Raw genomic sequence first — 19,658 nt, forward strand, 5'->3', positions numbered from 1 at the left:
GGGCATTCCGGCCATCTCAGCTGAGAGCCCCAAATGTGTGGGGGAGTCCATATTCAAGACAGACTCAATCACAACTGCAGCTCCCTGCAGCCTGGTGAGTGAGACCGAGGGAGACACCAACAGGGGACTAATACAGGGAGGTTTCCAGAACTGTGTGTGTGTGTGGGGGGGGGCACTAGCTCTTCGGGAGAGGTAGACAGAGAGAGAGAGAGCGAGAGAGAGAGAGAGAGAGTTCCTGAATGGTGTTAGCACTCAAATAGATGGCCAGTGTCTGACCTAACTCGGGAGAGGGTCTGTGGGTATTGAATAGGTTAAGGTATGCGAGCAAACATTCAATCTCATGGGGTGAAGGACAAACTAGGAAGAAAGGATTGAGAATGGTCAAGAAGACAGCAACCAGGAGTACTTTAACCCAGCTAAAAACAACTAAACTGACAGTATGTATATCTAAAGCTCATCTGCATTCTGGGTGGTAGAAATCCTGAGATCTTTTTGATTAAGAGAAAGATAATCATAGAAGCTCTGTGGCTTTATTCATAGTCTGTGGGGGCTGGATTCTAACATTTGGTTTTGCCTCTCACCAGCCTTTGGAGAAGTCACTATGGGAAAGAAAAAACACCTATGGTTTTTTTGTTTTGTTTTGTTTTTGTTTTTCACAAAGGAGGCAAGCAGAACTTATGCGATCATTGCTTTGTAAGTCTTGCTCCCCCCACCCAAATTCTTTCATTGCAGTGGGTCGAGTGGGTAGGTGAACAGCAGGTGAAAGCACCAGGGAATACAGCTCACCACCTGAGCCTTCCAGCACAGACAGGCTTGGGACTGTCCAGCCCAGCCTACAAGGGGGAAAGAGATGGTCTAATGATCTCCATCCTGCTTTCACATGCTTTCCTTTTCCTAAACTGTTCTCTCCACCATAAGTCAGGCCAAGGGTTCAAGCAAACTCATCACGGTGAGAAGGAACTGAAGACAAAACAAGATGAGTCAAATGTACCTGATAGTCTAATACCTACCTTGCAAGGTCCTTGTAAAGATTAAATGATAGGATGTTTAGTATAAGCATCTGAAAATATAGTAAGTGTGTGACAAATGGTAGCTATGTTATCTACCTGTGGCTTTACAATAGGAGTTAAAACATCCATATAGAACCATTTTCAATTTAATTCTGCATACGATTATATGTTTTTTAGCCTCAATTGCCTGAAAATAGTAACTGTATTTTGTGTGTGTGTGTGTGTGTGTGTGTGTGTGTGTGTGTGTGTGTGTACACACCGGTCTATAACAGGTAGCTCCTGTTAAGCACTCCACAAATATGTGCTGACTGAAAGACATGTTGAAGTGAATAAAAAGAGGAGTGGGGCGCCTGGGTGACTCAGTCGGTTAAGCGTCTGACTTAATTTTGGCTCAGGTCATGATCTCAGGGTTGTGAGATGGAGCTCCATGTTGGGCTGTGTGCTGAGCATAGAGCCTACTTAAGAGTCTCTCTTTCCCTCGCTCTCTTCCTCCTTTGTTCATACACGCATGCTCTCTCTCTCTCCCTCAAAAAAAAAGAAAAAAAAAAAGAGGAGCAAAAAGGACTGTGCACGTCTACAAATACACTTACTCTTTTCAGCCTGGAGCTGGATGCCACAGCTTCACTGCTAGGGCGCAGAGAAAATCCTCCAGGATCTCTGTGTACCTACATCTAGCAGACCTAGAGGCTGCTCCAATCCTTTCCCCCTCAAAGATAGCCAAGCCAGGCAGGTTTTTCCCTTTACTCCCGTTCTTAATTCCTAGAAACACTATGAACATGGGAAGCTGAAAGTACTGGTCAAGATATGGGATCTATCCGTGTGTTTATGCCTCTAAAGGACCATGAGAGAAATATGCTAAGGTACATGCTAGTTCCAGCAACTGTCTAACCACGGAAGATATGGGAGTCCCAGATGTTTTCAAAGAGAATGAAGCATGGCTTAAGTTGAAAAGATGAATGAGATCCAAGCAGAAAAAAAAGAGAGAGAGAGAGAGAGACAAGCCAAAAAACTGGAAAAAACCGTGCTCATGTAATCCTCAGAATGATCAGCTACGAACATGGATTTGGTACCTGGTCCCAACCAGGCAACTTAAAGCGCTTCCCAAAACAATCCAGCATATTATGTCAGGACGCATTTGTTTTTGTCTTTTATTTTTCAATCAATCAGCTCACCAATATCCTGAGAAGACCTGGATATGAGAATTATTTCTAGGAGCCGTTCAGTCACAGCGACCCACATGGGTCAGCAGTCTGTGGTTCCGTCTGCCTCACATCAGCAGGGGGTGTCAGCTCAAAGGTGGGGAGCATTTCTACTGTTCTGAAGACAGCCGGGTTGAGAGCCCGCTTAGACGGTTCAGTTGCTTTGCGGATAAGTGCCCCTTGGTTCGCTGCGCCTACTTACCGTGGTCCAGGATATACTTCACGATCTCCCCGTGGCCGGTTTTGGCTGCGTGGTGGAGAAGGGAGCAGTGGTCCGGCCCCTGAATTAGCAGACTGCCTCCATTTTTATAGCTTTCCATTAGCTGAGAAAGAGACACAGGAAAAGCAGCTCAGGCAGAGTCCGGAACAAGGGAAAGTACAGCTAACCGGTGATAAAATAAGAGTGATGTAGCAAACCACAAATGTTTCTAGCCTCAGAGGACGCTGAGAAGTCAAAGAGATGAAGCAACGTTCCTGCACTGTGTTAGCACTCGGATAGCTGGCCAGTGTCTCCCCTCCCTCTGGAGAGGGTCTGTGGGCACTAAAATGTGGAAGCTGAAACGTGCTGAGTGAGTTATTTCTTTTCTGTTTGATGTCTTTTTCTTTTCTGGGCACTGGTCGCTGTCCTAAGAGAGTGAAGGGCAGCAAAGAGAAGAAACACTTTCCTATGTTGGCTCGGCTTTCTCTGGAGTGAAAGAGTAATTAAGGCCGGAGACAGGAAGAGCTTGGTGTCTGGTAGCTAAGCTCCTTTCCGAGCCTATGGTTTCTCTCCAACCTCTAATGAACCTAGCTACCAAATACAGAAGCTCCTTCCCATTTTCCCGTGGGAGATGGTGGTACACGTGTGTACAGCCTCTTTCTTCTTCCAGATCTGCAACCCAGCCAGCACGCCTTCTGTTAATCATCCAATCCATACCCAGTGAGGCTAGAGATGATCCACAGGACGAGAACCCAAGGGATTCAGAGAATGTGGCAGGGGAAACCTAAAATACCTATATTGTGAGAACAGACTGGAAAATGACCAACAGATTTTGCAGCCCAAGAATCACGTGGCAAAATGAGGATGCGGTCTGATTTCATGAAATACTGAACATTACAGAAAGTGTAAATGGTCCCTGTTCTCCAAACTGCAGTATAGGAGAACAAAAAGAGTCTTTCTGGAACTTCTAAAAGGTAGTTTCAGGACAAATAAGAATACAATAACCCGGCAGGTACCAAGCAAAAGGAATGGATCTATCACCAAGAAGTTAGAGGGCACACTAAAAAAAAAAAAGAAAAAAAAAAAAGTAAGCCTCTCATAAGGTCACAGAAAGTAAACTCATATCCAGCCATGGAACCGCCATGTGGCAGATGCCAGGGAAACAAAGATATAACAGGACTTGGTCATTGGCTTCAAGACCTCGCCATCCATGGGGAAGACAGACATCACAAAGACACATACAGGAATGGAGAGGAACATAAGGAGGTTCTCACAGGGTGAAAAAAGAGTCAGGGAAGGCTTCCTAGAAAATAGGCCAAAAAGGACTAGTTGAATGGAAGTAAAGAACATATGGGGACTTTTTCCTTAAACTACAAGGCTATAGGACAGCAAGAGGTAGCTAATAGTTTTCCAGAAAGAATCTAAGCCTATCCAGTACTGTTCAACCTTAGTCTTACACTGACACTCCCTCTCTTCATAGGCAGATCCATAAGGGATTTGGGCTCAATGGAGAAGCACAGACCCAATCCATCAGCTGCCTGGATGCTGCCTTTCTGTGGGGTTTTTGGGACACTGCGGACATGAAGTTAGTCCGTGGGTATCTCATGCAACTCAGGTGCACAGCAGACGCTCCCAACAGCCTTCACACTGGATGGCTCCTGGGGTCTTCGGTTCTCTGCTGTCTGCTGTGTGCTCTCTCTCTTACAGACACACACACAGTTTAATATCTAATATTTTTTCTGCTTTCTGCATGGTATGGAATAGACAAACAGAAGAAGGTGGAAAGGAAGAAAGAAAAGGGGAAGAAAAACTTGGGAAGGAAAGAGAAAAAGAATGAGAAAGAAAAACTAAGTCACTGTATTTCATCTTTCCATAAATAAGGTTAAGTAATTTCTTAGGCACTTAGGAAATGATTGTAACAGAGAACGTAATAAGACAACCTACTGAATATGGCAATTTCCCATATTTCAAATAATTCTCTATTAAGTACAAAAAAAGTGGGGTTGTATACACCAGGGACCCAAAAAATATGCTGCCTAGACTAAAAGCATATGCAAAATGAGATAAAAAGATGTCAAACGTACAGTAGTTTGCACATTTTTTTGGCTTAGAAGCTCTGCAAGGGCACGAATCACGCCTTACTGCCCAAAGCATCTAAGATAAGGCCTTGCAGGGAATCTGGGATAATATTGGTTCAATCCACTGCTTGGCAATAGCATCAAACTCCCAGGTACACTGCTTGGAGAGTACTTTTGTCTTGTGGGTGACAATTCTTCAATGTAGACTGTGCCACAGGCACCATTTCCAGAATTAGGTGTCTAAAGATGGCAGTTTATCAAGAAGCTTGCAAGCTTCTCACCATTTCTTTCCTATGAGTAACCTGATAACATTGTAGCACAGAGGTTTCTCAGTTGATTCAACAGACGGGCTTCAAAAAAAGTTGCATGCAAGGTCAGTGCTTCTCAGCTCTCTTTTAAGGCTTTTGGTTTCTCGATCTGCAATGGCACCATACTCCAAAGGCTGGTGAGTAAGGCAGAGCCTCTGTCCCTACACAGCTGCTGATATTATAGAGCAGATCGATGCCAATGTGGGTTATACAGGGATATACAGGCAGTCACGAGTCCCAATGCCTGAAAATGACATGAGACCAAATATAGCTTTTAGAATACTCATGGACTATACTATATAACAAATATTTGCATCTCCACTATGTTTATTAAAAAAACATGGACTAACACTACTAGCTAGCATTTTAGAGTCCCTTCTATGGAATAAAAACAGTCTTAAGAGGTTTACATGTACTGTTACGGTTGATCCTCACAACAAAGGAGAGAGGCAACATTATTCAAGTTTACAGATGAAGAAACTGAGGCACAGAGAGAATCAGATAATTATACAAAGTCACACATACAGTGAATGGCAGAGCCAAGATCTGAACCCAGGCAGTCTGACTCCAGAATGTGCACTCCCTCTAGAAGCAGCAGTGACCACTTCCTTCTCTCTGAACTAAGAAAACATAAGCTTGAATTAAAGTGTTCGAGGGAGATGAGACGGAGCATGTTCTTTTGGTTTAACTGTGATCCCCAGAGTACGAAACTGTAATCATGTTGGAAGCTGTAGGCTCTGGCCTGGAGAATGTATTTCTGGGTGTTGTCCAGATAATACTTACAGATGCACTCATTTCAAGACCTGTCTAAAAAGAAACCTTTAAACTGCAAATATCAGCTTCTAGAGAGCAGGAATTCCCGACACTGTGAGCACTGCATCCAGGGAACGTGCAGCCCATGTTAATGAGTAGAGACAACCAGCATGGTACCCCTGCATACATTCTCCACTGCTGGGAAACGTGGAGATGCCGTGAAGACTCCTCTGGCCCTCCCTGCCCAGTCGTCAAAAGAGCATCCTTCCCCTTCCAAGTCATTTAGCACAGGCAGGGGGATGATACATGACATACGAGAGATCATGAATATTTGGTGAGAAATGATGTTAAAGTTCTTAAAGAATCACCAAAAGTTTGGGTAGGAAGATATCTTACCTTCATAAGATCACCAGCTATTACTGCCTGCAAAATTGCTGTGGGAGACAAAAGAGAGATGTCCCATTAGTAGAAGACCCTCTCATTAAAAAATCCCCAAGGGCTGGATCCATATTTTGTAGAAATAGTCTACATTTGGGGCAGGAATCAGGGAAGGAGAAGCATGCCAAAGGTTGCATCTTGCAACAGGCTAAATAAAGCCTTCTCTTCATCCCTTCGCTACCCGGGCACCCATTCTATCCTACCTGGACACCCCCTCATGAAACTTGGAGCCACAGAGATTAGATTCAAATCTTAGCTCTGACACAAGTTGTGGGTGAATCATGGAAACCCTCTGAGCCCGGTTTCCACATCTGTCAACCAGCAAGTCTAAATCTTACAGAATGACTAAAATGGTCGATGAAATCGTATGGATGTTCTCAACTCATCTGTGAGGTGGACTGGGTGCCTAACCGTGATCGCTTCTGCTCCCTTCTTTCCAGTTCCTTCCACTTTGTCCTCTTGGGGTTCCAAAAATCACTAATAATTTTGCTCTGTAGTGAGAGACAAACACCTACCATTATGGAAATGAAGAGGACTGGAGGTAGTGAGGAAAGAACATGTATGCTTTTTTATGTTCTGAAGAAAATAACCACGCGGTCAGCATCTAATCCACTGGCGACTCTTACGGAAAGAACTCAAAGACTTAGGAAACCTAAACTAATTGTAAAAACATGTAGCTCCAGGGGCAAAAATCGAAGCGCACATACAAGTCACTTGGGAGGTAAAGGAGGGGACTCTCAGAGAGGGCAGGATGTGCGAGCATCTAATGACAGTGTTGGTTCCTGAACGGAACATGTGCATTAGGTTGGAAATGGTCCTTTAGAAAAACAAATACCCAGGTTCTAGGACTACCGAAGAAATAGATTATTGTACGGCTTGAATAGCACAAAATTTTAGAAGTAACTTGAATCTTATTTCTTAAGGTATCATTTTATTTTTATCTTTTTTATGATTTATTTGTTTATTTTAGAGAAAGAGAGGGCATGAGTGGGAGGGGTAGGGGGAGAGAGACTCTAAAGCAGACTCCCCGCTGAGCTCAGAGCCTGACTTGGGGCTCAGTCTCACCACCCTGAGATCATGACCTGAGCCAAAATCAAGAGCTGGACGCTTAACCGACTGAGCAACCCAGGCACCCCAATGCAGTGCCTTTTCACAATACTATAAACTTGATAACCTATAAAGACTATTTCCTTCCCTTTTCTCCAGGCCTTACAGAGCTAGTGGAGCTCTACTGGACAGAGGCCTGGACTGGACACAGGGACCCGCATTATGGTGACAACTGGGCCGCTCACTTGCACACGCATGTGTACTCTCTCTCTCTCCAAATAAATAAATAATATTTTTTTAAAAAGGCACTGGACTTAGAGTCTAATTCTAATCTCTAACTTAGCAGACATGTAAGCTTAACAAGTCAATGTTTCTGAACCAGTTTTCTTATTTGTAAAATAAACAGCTGTCTTGCTCATCTCTCTATCATAAGAACAAAACCGACAAATGAAAACTTTATAAGTTCGAAACAACAGAGTGCTTACTTTTTCAAGATTATATTGAAACACTTCCCAGAAATGAAAAGAAAAAAGAGAAATAGAGAAAAGAGAGAGAAAAGAAGAAAAATGAGTTCATTAATTTAAAGCACTTCTGCAATAAAATTTGGTGTATATAAGCAGCAAATCAAGACAATAAAGGAATTCCCCAGGACAAAGTCTATTTGAGGAGCAGCAAGAAGAGAAGGGAGAAAAGAAAAAGAAAGGAAAGGAAAAGAAGGGAGGAAGAACGAAAAGAAAGAAAAAATATCAGAAGTTGGGGGAAAACTTATTGGTTAGCTGTGGAGTTCAAAGATTTCTTGGAGGAGGCGAAGTTCAAGCCAACTCTTCCGTGGTAAGGGGAATTAACTAGCAAAGAGGATTTGGAAAATCCTTGCAAGAAGAAGGTAGGATCTGAACAAAGACATGGAAGTTAAGTTGTGATGTCTAAGGGAACCTTCGAAGAGCTGTATATCATCCTCCCTGGGGGGGGAAGTGGCTGCAGATAAGGTGCTGCGGAGTCGGAGGGACCCCCCCGCCCCGCTAGTGAGCACCTCTTCTGTCAAGATAAGGCACTTGGAGTTTATCCTGCAGGTGGTGAGGAACCATTGCAGAGGTAAAAATACACCAGAGAAGCATATAAATGTCAACCATGCCAGTTTGATCCCACCCTCCCCACTCCTGGAAAGAGAATTATGACCTGCTCTCTGCTCATTTTCTCCGGATTGCCCAATATTATAGCCTCTTTAAATGTCTACCTCAGACTCATTCACAAGTACTACTATGTTTGTTGGTTTCCAGCAGCCTCCCGATTTAAAGTCCCCATGAACAGGTAGAAGATCATATAACAGAATCATAACCACAAATAATTTCCAATTGTACTGGAGATGGAAAGCGGGGATATATATTCTGTAGTCAAGCAATACACCCAAGGGTAGCTATTATGCAAACATTATTAGGCTCAAGGCTCACTTCTCTCTCCTGATTAATGTCCTTCCCCATGAACACTGCTGTTTAAGATTTCCTCTGCATAAAGAGAGCTTGAATCTATTAGTATTCAACTCCAGATAATAACCTTCTGAAAGATCAAGCTTCAAAAACAAATAATGAGTTGTTATGATTACAGTATTATTCTTTATTATTTCTTGAGCTCCAAGCTTACCTTCCTGCCTTTTCCAAAACTCTTTCCAACTGGGGAAATCATGATCCCAAATGCAAAGAAGGGAAGTCAAATTGCTAATGGGACGTAAAGGTAATTGAGTAGATGGATAGTAAGTTTTTTGGACAATTAAATCATAGAAACTTATGTAGTTAGGCAGGAGAGTAAGGGAATGGAGAACTGAGAGATCTGTCATTTTTAGAGCTTAGAAGCAGAACCATTAATTCATATGAAATGGTTGATATTTCCTTCAGTGCTCTGCCTTCCAATACAGTGTTATCCAGTAAACATCTTGGGACTGAGAAGTCAGGATTGCCAGAAAGGAATCCCCCATCTTCCTTCTTACTCTCTCCGTCTAGGGCCTCGATTCCCAACAGTCTGGATATCCTCAGAAATTGTGCATGAAGGCACAATGGCTACGCACTAGAATCAGGATAGGGACAAAACAATTCATAGGGTCACTGGCTGGCCACCTGCTCCTGCCCTGCCAGGCCCTGTTTGAGGTTCTGGGGATACCTCTGTACCAAGCAAACTCCATCCTCTTAGAGAACTGGCATTTTGGCAAGAACTCCAAATTAGGAAGGGATACATCATAACTGAGCCAAGAATCAGACTGCCTGTGAGTCCCGGGGAGCACCATAAACTGGCTGTAACCTTGGGCAAGTTACAGTTTACCAACAGTCAGTTCTCTCATTAGAAAAATGAAGATAAAGTCAATACTTTTGGGACTTTGCCTTTCAAATCAGCTCAAGGAACAGAGGACTGACTATTACAGTCTCCTATGTAGAACACCATGGAATCCTGATATTTTTGACCTCATGACACAGAAAAAGAACCATTTCTCACCTATGAAATGAGAAGGTTAGATTAAGGCAATTACAACTGTAGAGTTTGCCATCTGATTACCTCCAAAGGGATAGTTTAAGGTTGCGGTTTTTGCTATGCCAATGAAAATATTTAATAAAATGTATACAGGGCTTGGCAAAGTCACATATATGAGCTCCCAATAAATCAACTGAAATAACTACATCATATAGTCTCAACTCTGAACACTTAGGTCTATTTTAAAAGTTTAAGCTTTCATGTTATATCTCAGTTCTTAAATTAATATTCTATTTCCAAACTGCTTGTCACCTACTAATAATAGCAGTCACTTAAATCTTTTTTTAAAAAATTTATGGAAGAAAAAAATTAAAAGTACAAACCACCACCATCGAACAAAGAATAGCTTGTAGAGCCCTGGGTTGGGGAAGAAATCAGTTGCTGCACTGAGAAGCATAAATATATATCTGGCTTCGCCAAGTTCTGCATACTTTTTACTCCTAAATATTTGATCCGTGAAGCAAGAAGCACGTCCTAGAACTGTCCCTTCAGAAGCGGTCATATTCTACATTCCAGAGCTATTTTGGGTCCTAGCCTAAACTTCTCATTTCATAGATGAGAAAACAGGCTTGAGAAGTAAATGGACTTTTCCAAGGTCACACAGATAGTTAGCAATCCAGATGACAGAGAGACTCTTATTTTTTTTTCTTTGTTTCTTTTACATTTTCTCTAATGTTATTGCATCTGACCCCTATGTTAGAATTCCTTCCACCATGCTGTTTCCCCTTGAACCTGGAGCAAGGCGGGCAAACACTAAAACAACCCCAAATAAAAGTTTCATGAATGCATCACATGCAAAATGAAGTCAATTTAAGGCTTCAAGGTCCAACACCTTTTATGCCAAAGGAGACACTGCATATCGAGCGCACCCAGGGCAGATGTTGCATTCACAATTCCATTGATCTGATCATGATGGGCATCTTCCTACTTCTCCTTTATTCAGAGTCACTTATTGCTTAGTCACCGGATGGCTTGCATTGTCAGCTGCTCAAGAGCCTACTTCTTTTAGACACCTACTTCTGCAGAGCTTTTCCTGCATTTTCCTTATCAGAAGTATTCTGTCCAATTTTTCTACTCTGTAAGCAGTCAGTCATGGGACATGCACAACAAACAGTGAAGGCTTAGCTCCCCAAAATGGAACTGAGTACAATCATCAGATACAGCAAAGGTAACTAACACTCATTTAATGGTATGGGTAACTACTGTGAATTATGCTAATGAGGCATAAATGAGAAGCAGCTCATGAAAATGACTGTAATTAGTATTATTTTACATAGTCATACACAACAAGGTGAGGTGAGAGGAAGGAGGAATTAGATATTTTGGAAGACCTCTGCATTTTAATATGAGCCTAGAGGAGGTTTTGACAACTGATAATAAGCTATGTGCCAAATTATTTGTTAATAGCTAAAATACTGAGGGTTTTTAATATATTGGAACAAATTCAAGATTATTCTTACAGTGACGCACAAATCTGCATCAGCTCTCCATGACTGCATAACTGTTAGGCAGTCACAGAGCTGCATCATCCCAAAACATAGTGGCTTCAAACAAAACAATTACTTTTGCTCAAAAGTCTGCTATTGGGGCCAGGTTCAGCCAAAAGTGTGTCTTCCCTCCACCTGGCATCAGGTGGGGCAGCTCCATTGAGAGCTCAAAGACCCACTTTCAAGATGATTATACACGACAGGAAACTGGGTGCTGGCTTCAGCTGGGAGCTTTTGCTCCCTGAGCATGACATTCCATGGCTTCTTGGGCTTCCTCCCAAAATGGCGACTGGGTTTCAAAAGCAACCATCCCCGGAAAGCTTCGTGGAAGTCACCTCTCCTTGGAAATCATGGGGTGTCACTTCTGCTACAGTCTTAATTAAGTCTGCCCATATTCAAGAAAACCCAGACCCCACATCTCAATGAAAATAATGTCAAAGTCATACTGCAAAAAGAATGTGTGGGATGGGAGCTCATGCTGTGACTGTTTTTAGAAAATTCAGTCTTTCACATCATGCGCTTACATTGTGATGTGCTTTGAGTAAGAGGGTTGACACTGACTTTTGGTTAGCATTGGGAAATGGCCATGTATGGCCTTTGTTACCTGTGTCCTCTATGGACGTGTGTTTTGCATGCACTATCATCTGTTTATGTCACGAGTATCTCAGTAGAAAAATGCAAAAGGCTGACAACTGCTTATTCAAGGATCAGCTTTTTGGAGCAGGAGGAAGAAAGGCGAGTAGATGATGATGCAGACAACAAGTGTTTGTTGAGTTGAATTAAGAATTCTATCTAAGGTAAGCTTTACCCTGAATCTCTCTTTAATATCAGATGTAAGAAAAAAACACTGTCTCTCCTCTTTTTCCTCCTCCAGTCAAGCAAGCACTCACTTATCTAACTCTAGCCCCATTTCCCTCCCACCTGGTCTACCAGCTTCTCCTCCTTTGCCAAAATACAGAGTGGAGGACTCAGAGCACACACTTCCAGGATCTCCTCCTCATTGGGATTAATCCATCAGCGGCATCAGAAGGCCATGAAATGCTACAATGGTCTAATATTCAACCACCACCTGTGCCAATGGTGCTCAGAGTGTGTAACCATAGATGGGAGACTTAAATAGGTTTTGTTTTTCTCTAATGACAGGGTTAATCCTCAAATTGAATTAGTCCCTGCTAACTGAATACATGAATGCCTATGGGTTCTTTCCATCTGCTGCAGCAATCCTTTTGAAGCTACTATTGGCATGGAAGGAGTTTCCTGTTTGGAGAAAAAACAAACAGCCCCCTATCCAGTGTTCCCTCCTGGCAGAAAACCTGCACCTTGCTGCCAGAGGACTGGGACATGCTCCTTTCCGAAGCAGTTGGTTCTATTTCTCTTATTTCCCCCCTAGAATTAGCTATAAACAGCGCGGGGTCCAGATGTCTCTCCCCGACAGCCCATTTGTTTACCTGTGGTTGTGAAATTGTTCTCTGGTTGTTGCACATGTGGAAACCCCATTTCTGCCCTTAAGCCACAAGCACAGGGGCTGTGTTTTCACTTTTTTTTTTTCTCTTTGTTTTATCTACATCCCATCTTTCAATAAAAGCTCTAGTACAAGAAATACATGAAGTGCTTAATAAATACTTGGTTGATACCTGTGGTCTGGTGATTCTGTGAACTATCATTCAATATTCTTCCAACCCCGAATTAAGGAACACATGTTAAGGAATGGAAGAAAGCCCATTTTACTGTCTCCTGCTACACCCGGCAGTCAATTTTGGAGTTGGGAATATTCTCCTATCTTTTCAGGTATCTAAAAGTGTTTATTAGATGCAGCAAAACAACATCGTAAGTATCTCAATAAACCAGAAGTATTTATATTATGGGTCAAATCAGAGCCCTATACTAAGCAATAGTTATTTCCTAGAACATCAGCCGTAAGCCTTGGATCAGTGTTAAGAGAAATTTCATGGGTTAATTTGCTTTGAGCACTGGGCTAGAGAAGCCAAGTTCACAGGTCTTCCTCGGTCTTCCCCAGTCACGGTAGGTTACTTTCAGCCAGCTGAAATATATGCCAATAGTCACAGGAGGGATGAGAGAGGTTCTTGAAGATATCCTCCTGAGAATCTATGCAACTCAAAATTAATATGTTCTCTAGTAATGACATATTAATACTCTGATCTTTGGATGTAGTAGCCAACACTTTTTAAAAAAATAGAGTCCACCTTCTAAAGTAATATCCAAGTATTCCTTTAAAACTAGAAAAATATCAATTCCTTTTTAGTGTCAATATTACAGAATCCCATCAACTATTTTTGTCCAATAACTATTAAGCCTCCACCAACAGGGAAGATTTTTCACATATGTAAAGGGTTTTAATCTGGTTATACTTTATTAAATTCATATTTATGAACCCCAAATAATCATAGTACATAACACTCTTTTGCCTTCTTAACATTTGAATAAAGTAGTACATATTAAAATCCATAGTACACTATATCTGTCTTAGTGATGGAAGAGATTAAAAGAAAATTCTAGTCTTTTCAAAAGTCCCCCATCTCTAGAATGTCGAGAGAATTTAACTTCAATTGATGAAATTTATTTTTGCTTTCCTGGCATTTGGATGATAAAGCTATAACCCTGAGAGGCTAAGAGAAATGGAAGAACTAATAAATAAGGTCCTCCTTCACCTCACAGGTGAGAGGAAGGTGCCAAGTAGAAGCTGGACGTTGTTCCTAATGACTCTGACTGAGGACCTCAGAGATAGCATCAGCGCCTTGGCTTCATCCCACCTTTCAACGTCGGGCCGCCTTCTTCCTACGAGAGGTCTCCTTGAATTCATCTGATATACTGTAGCTGTGTCCTTCAGGACCTCTAAAAGGAACTTAGGTTGAAAACCTGTGCTCATATTTCATTCCGTGACAGCAGTGAGCAGATCTGATGTGGCCTGAAAGTGATGGATGGTTATTGGTTGTAACCAAACATCAAGACTGCATATGGGAAATAGTGTGTAAGGTCAGGATCCAAGTACAAATGAGTGTGCTCTGGAGCTCAGAAAGATGATGGGTGTGTGGGTCATCCGGTCATTGGGATGCACAGTAAGTACCTTATCACTGCCTAGCAGCACACTGACCACTCTGGATAAGGAAGGCCTTTTGAACTAAGGACAGGTTTAGCCAAAACACTCCTCACTGAAACACAAGTAAAACCAGGGAGGAGTTAACACAGCAAAGGTCACTTTCAGGGACAAACACCAGCAAAATGCACATAGAGTAAAAGTGTACAATTTTTTTTAAAAAGATTTTTTTTTAAAAGTCTCTAGAGCCTGCTTCACTTTAAGTGTAAATATAGACAATTGGTACTTGTAACTAAGTTATAATCAAATGCTAAGTTTGAACCTTCCGCAGATTAGCATAACACTAACTGAAAGCATAGAAAAATAAAGTATTTTACTTCAGAGAAATGAACAATAAGTATTAACTTTCACTTCGACATTACACTAAGTTGACCTAAGCAGTATCACACCTATGAGTAAGAATTCTAAAGTCAATGGTTAGTTCTGAAGCTTGCTCGGAAGATACAAAATAGAATAGGCTTCAGTATATGGACAAATCTTCAATGATATTTACTAAAGAACAGATTTTACCAGTTGCCATGAAGGGAAGTAAAAACTAAACCTTCATTCTTCTTAGGAACTCCTATATTCTTTTTTTTTTTTTTAAAGATTATTTATTTATTTATTTGACAGAGAGAGACACAGTGAGAGAGGGAACACAAGCAGGGGGAGAGGGAGAGGGAGAAGCAGGCTTCCTGCTGAGCAGGGAGCCCGATGCAGGGCTCGATCCCAGGACACTGGGATCATGACCTGAGTCGAAGGCAGACGCTTAACCGACTGAGCCACCCAGGCGCCCCAGGAACTCCTATATTCTTAAGGAAGAAAAAAGTGATCTAGAAAGTAACACGTGTGTCCTTACACATCCACACGGAGCCCCTGACTGCTAAGGAAAGAGAGTGGTGTATGGAATGATGTCTTAGGGAAGTTGTAAGAAATTGTCCATAAAGGGAAGATCTGCATTGGCAGAAAATACGGATGGAGAATTTTCTGTGGAGACGTCCAGCTGGCTGAGAGGCATGGGTAAATAAGTGATAAGCAGTTTCACTTGATAAAGTGGGATGTCAAAAATGGGGGTAGGGAGAAAGGAGGCAGGGAGGGAGTGAAGCTCCCAGGAGAACAGCTTCTAAGACACAGAGAGTGATGTGAGGCCAAAAACTTTTTTTTTAATGTCACTGAAAATCACTCACCAACTCTATTTTCAGAATCCAACTTTGGCCAAGATTATCACTCTCTTTCTCAAATATAAAAGAAGCTTCAATAGAAAGACCCCTGGGAAATCAGAGCCCAAAGAACATCTTGGGGTGAGCCATGCTTTCTGAGAATGAGAAGGAGCCCAGAGAGTTAGGGAAGATATGAGGCCCAGAGGGGCACATGGTCTTATAAAACCCCACCTCTAATTTTTCTTTTCTTTTTTTTTTTTTTTTTTTTGCAATGGCTAAAATAATTGCCTTTACTTAGTAGGGCACAAGAGCGGACGGAAGTGTCCCCGGACTGCACAAACCTGAGTGGGCTCTGGCTGATTACAAATCCCTTTTTCAATAAGCCCTGGGGCCTCACTTTGTCAGGAGAAAAGCTGGAAACTGCATAATTAAGTAGTAATGTATTTTGTTACCTTGTTAAAGAAAGCTACCAGTGTGAAAGCTGCCTGCAGCACTTATGCACTTGCAAAGCTGATTTTCTCTCTTTTCAGGAGGCGCGTACCTGGTGAGGTATGGAAACAGCAGGGCTGTGTGTGTCATCACAAGCAGAAATAGTAACAGACTGGCACTCCTCTGCAGGCATCCATACGCCTGCCCCATAGAAAGCAGGACATGGGTGTCTCCCAAATACCCTTCCAAAACTGAAGGTGACCTTTGGGGGTTCTCCTCATGTATCTCATTGCCCAGGATTCTTCCGTGCCTCGGAGGCATGAGTCTAGAGGACAGAAGAAGCCTTAAATGGCAGCCAGCTCAGCCTGCTCTCTAAAGAGACCAAGGCCTAAGGGGAAACAATCTGCCCCAGATTCCCCCACCCTGCGGAGAAGAGAGCCAGGGCCTGGCCGGGTCAACACTCTCGTCCTTGCCCGACGCTACCAACCACACTCAAGTGTCCACTGCCCAGAACAAAATGAGTCACTCTGTGCACTGGACTGTAACCTGAAGGACATGTTTGGTTCCAGCAAAGTGAGAAACCAGTACGCTTGAAGAATATCCTAAGTCCATGCAAATATGACATATCGGGTCTATTTATAGAAAAAAGATATTCCCATTTTGGGTATTTGACACTGATAACTTCTCCTGCTCCCTTTGGCACATCTACTCTCCAGCTCTGTCCCTTTCTTTTGTGAATATTTGCAAGTAAACTATGTGCCAGGCATGGAGCTGAATACTCTCGAAATTAATCCTGATACAACTGCTAGATCTGTACTGATAACTGTCATCACCCCCATTTCAGGACAACAAACTGAGGCTTTGTGGGCCGCCCTATTGCCTGGGAGAAGGCACGCTGTGTGTGGCCGCGACCGTGGTGCCCCGACAAGCAGAGCCCCCGAGTGCACCCAGAAGATGACGACTGACTCAGAAGGCTGGCCAGATGAGGCAGCATTTCGTTGACCTCATTAGCTTGAAGACAAGCTGACTGATGGCCATTTCTACAGCTCCAAGGAGCTAGCGCAGACAGTGTGGACAAAAATTCACCCAGAAAAAAAATGCTTCCAACTGGAACGTGCCAGGATGGAACATAATACAAACTACCCAAGGCTAATCTTCCAGGAACCGACTGAAAAAGTGTTTTGCACCTGGTAAGCATGATAAGGGAGGCTTGGGTCAAGACCATCATTCAGGGAAAGTGGTCACCAGTACCCACATAGTTCTTTGTGGGAGGAAGGCATCAAAAGAACAAATAAGCTTTCGGTGGAGCTCACTGGGGAAAAAAATGTTCATTGGATCCTGGGGTTTCTCTAGTCAAGTAGGCAACAGACAAATGGAGTAACAATGACACTACTTTCAGGACGGGTACTACCATCACTGTCAATGTATCTGCCCCGCCCCTTGGGGACATGGGTGTAAACACAGCGCAGATCCTATCATCTCATACACTAGAAAGCTTAAGTAAACATAGTATACTTTAAAGAGTAAGCACCATTCGATTCTTCGTTTCTGCTCTTATACATGACTACTTGGAGACCAAGTCAGGCACCTGCCAAGCCCTTTCACACACTTACCTGGGGGACAAGTGACCGATCCGCAGGCATGAAATCTGTGATAGCTTCATCCCCGGCCAGACACACAACCTTCTTTGATGACCTCTTCTGACCCATCCGTGTACAAGCAAACCAGGGGGTTAGCCTTCTCCCCGCCTCTCTCCTTGCTTGTCACTTTCTTATTTCGAGATGTTGTAAAGACTTAGAATATTCTCTGAGGTCAGAGAATCTCAAGCCAAGTTATAGGTAAATCTCAGTAAAGAGCACTCTTCCTCCCCAACATATACTCATCTCTAATGAGGCTTCAAAAAATAATTAGATGATGATCACCAACAAAGCCCTCCAAAGAAACCACAGGATCAAAGGATTATGTGGTTACAGCCAACAGAGAGATTTAAGAAGGGGGTAGGAGAGAGAAGAGCAGGGTCAGGACCCACAGAAAGTGATATAACCTGATTCTGGAAAGCCCAGGGGCTTGGGTGTTGTTTTGTTTGCTTGTTCTGTTTTCTTTTGTTTTTTAATCAGCAGTGACTGTCTGTTTTCCCAGGAAATGTGAAAGAAGGCTAGCCAAAGAAAAGCACGCTGTCATTTTTATGCCTTCCCTTTCACACAGTTTTTGGGGAGCACCCAGTGAGACCACCATAAAAGGCCTTTTTTTTTTTTCCAGCACATTACGAACTGAATTTCTTTGGAAAAGGACCAGGACTAACCTATCTTCGACAACAGGGAACAATCTTAATGAGGCTACAATGGAATTCAAAGACGCGTAGTGAGTTTCTGTTTGCCAACCCCACATACCGCAGCGAATGTAACAGTGAGATTTGTATAGAGAAAATCAATTCTGTGCCCGGGCACAGGATAGAATGGGGCAACATCTCTATTCACTGGGTTCGTAGTCAAATAGGAAGGCCAACACCACCCATGGGGAAAAAAATTTGGAATACACTCAAAAAAACAGTAAGTGAATAGGGAAGGGAAAATCGTGGGCATTTGAGTTGTCAGGAAAATTCATCATTGTTTGTCCTTAGAATCTGTGGAGGTGGTTCCAACACGCAGGAATTAATGAGCACCAAAGAGGGGCTTGAATGAAAGACAATGAAGGTGGTCTGCCAGGGAGATGGTAGGAGGTGATACAAACCATATGGCTGGGTGAATATAAAGGAGATGAACCTGGAGAGGGGCCCACAAGCAGGGGAGTAGAAATAATTCACTAAAGCCACATGAACTAAACCAGGGTAAGAAAGGGCCTCAAAAGCGAGCACTAAAATGTTTGAATCTAATTAAAAAGCCAATGGGGGATTCCATAGTCAGAAACAGAACATGGGGCAAAAAAGAACACTCTCGCTACTTAGCATTAGCTAGCCCAAAGTCATTGCAAAGTGGCATACTGTGATGGCCGACACTGAAACCTCTTCCCAGAGAGGCAATTCAAGATCTGTGAGGTTTCCATCTGTATCATCAGTTGAGTTTACTTTACTCATTGCATTTTACTAATAAACAACTTATAGAAAATACAGGGAAAAACATCTAACTTTTTAAATCTACATTACTATTCTGGTCATAATATTGTCTTCCTGTTGTGATATTTCCTTAAGGAAATAGCTACCTTTCAAGAATTCTACCTTTTTAAAAATGGATGTTATTGACAGGAAATTGTTTCCTGGATTAGTTTCCTTGATCAAAGAAATGGTTTCCTTGATTATGGAAGTATGAGGATAGAAGTGGATCAAGAACACACCTTTGAATTGTTCTGTGGAAAGGGTATTGGTCACTGATATGAAAAAATATATATACCTCATTTTTAATGATGATTTACTGCCTAATAATTAGGAGATTTTCATTCAACTGAAAGAATCAAGATTTCCTACTACATGAGCTCAACCCTTCACAATGCTATTGAGGGACTGTATGGAGGAGTGGCTGAAAATGGGACCTGGATCTAGATTACCCGAGTGTAAATCCAAGTTCCAACCTTTACTAGCTGTGCCTGGGACCTTGGAAAATCACCTAAAAGGTCTGTGCCTTAGTTTCCTCATCTGTAAAGTGGGAATTGTAGTATTACTATGATTGTTTTGTAGAATAAATATATCTAAAACATCCGGAGTAGTTGGTTCAGTATATACTAGTTTGGTGTGACCTAAAAGAAAGCATTTAACCTCCCTAAGTCTGAACAGAACATACCTTAGGACAATGCCTGGCACTGATTAAGTTTTAATAAACACTGACTTTTTTTTAAGTTTTAAGTACGTCTAAGAGTATATTAACCCACATAGTTCCAAAGGAGTAGTTGCAATTATTTTGCTGAAACACAAGGACCCAAACCTTAATTAATCCCTCCATTCTGAGT

At 42.4% G+C, this 19,658-nt stretch overlaps 1 protein-coding gene across 9 annotated transcripts in view; it reads right to left on the reverse strand.

Annotated features, from left to right (window-relative positions):
- DGKI (diacylglycerol kinase iota) overlaps nt 1-19,658 on the reverse strand; it is a 453,056-nt gene that overhangs the window by 24,400 nt on the left and 408,998 nt on the right. For 7 of the 9 annotated variants that reach the window (XM_035723279.1, XM_027573716.2, XM_027573723.2 and 4 more), the window contains 2 exons: nt 5,944-5,981; nt 2,412-2,532 (listed from right to left, as the gene is read on the reverse strand). The exons of the other annotated variants lie outside the window; for them this stretch is intronic. In XM_035723279.1, the coding sequence (XP_035579172.1) occupies nt 2,412-2,532; nt 5,944-5,981 (159 nt within the window). The remainder of the gene's footprint in view (nt 1-2,411; nt 2,533-5,943; nt 5,982-19,658) is intronic. 9 annotated transcript variants of the gene reach the window in all.

Source organism: Zalophus californianus, chromosome 12 (genome assembly GCF_009762305.2).
Source record: "Zalophus californianus isolate mZalCal1 chromosome 12, mZalCal1.pri.v2, whole genome shotgun sequence".
Taxonomy (NCBI): domain Eukaryota; kingdom Metazoa; phylum Chordata; class Mammalia; order Carnivora; family Otariidae; genus Zalophus; species Zalophus californianus.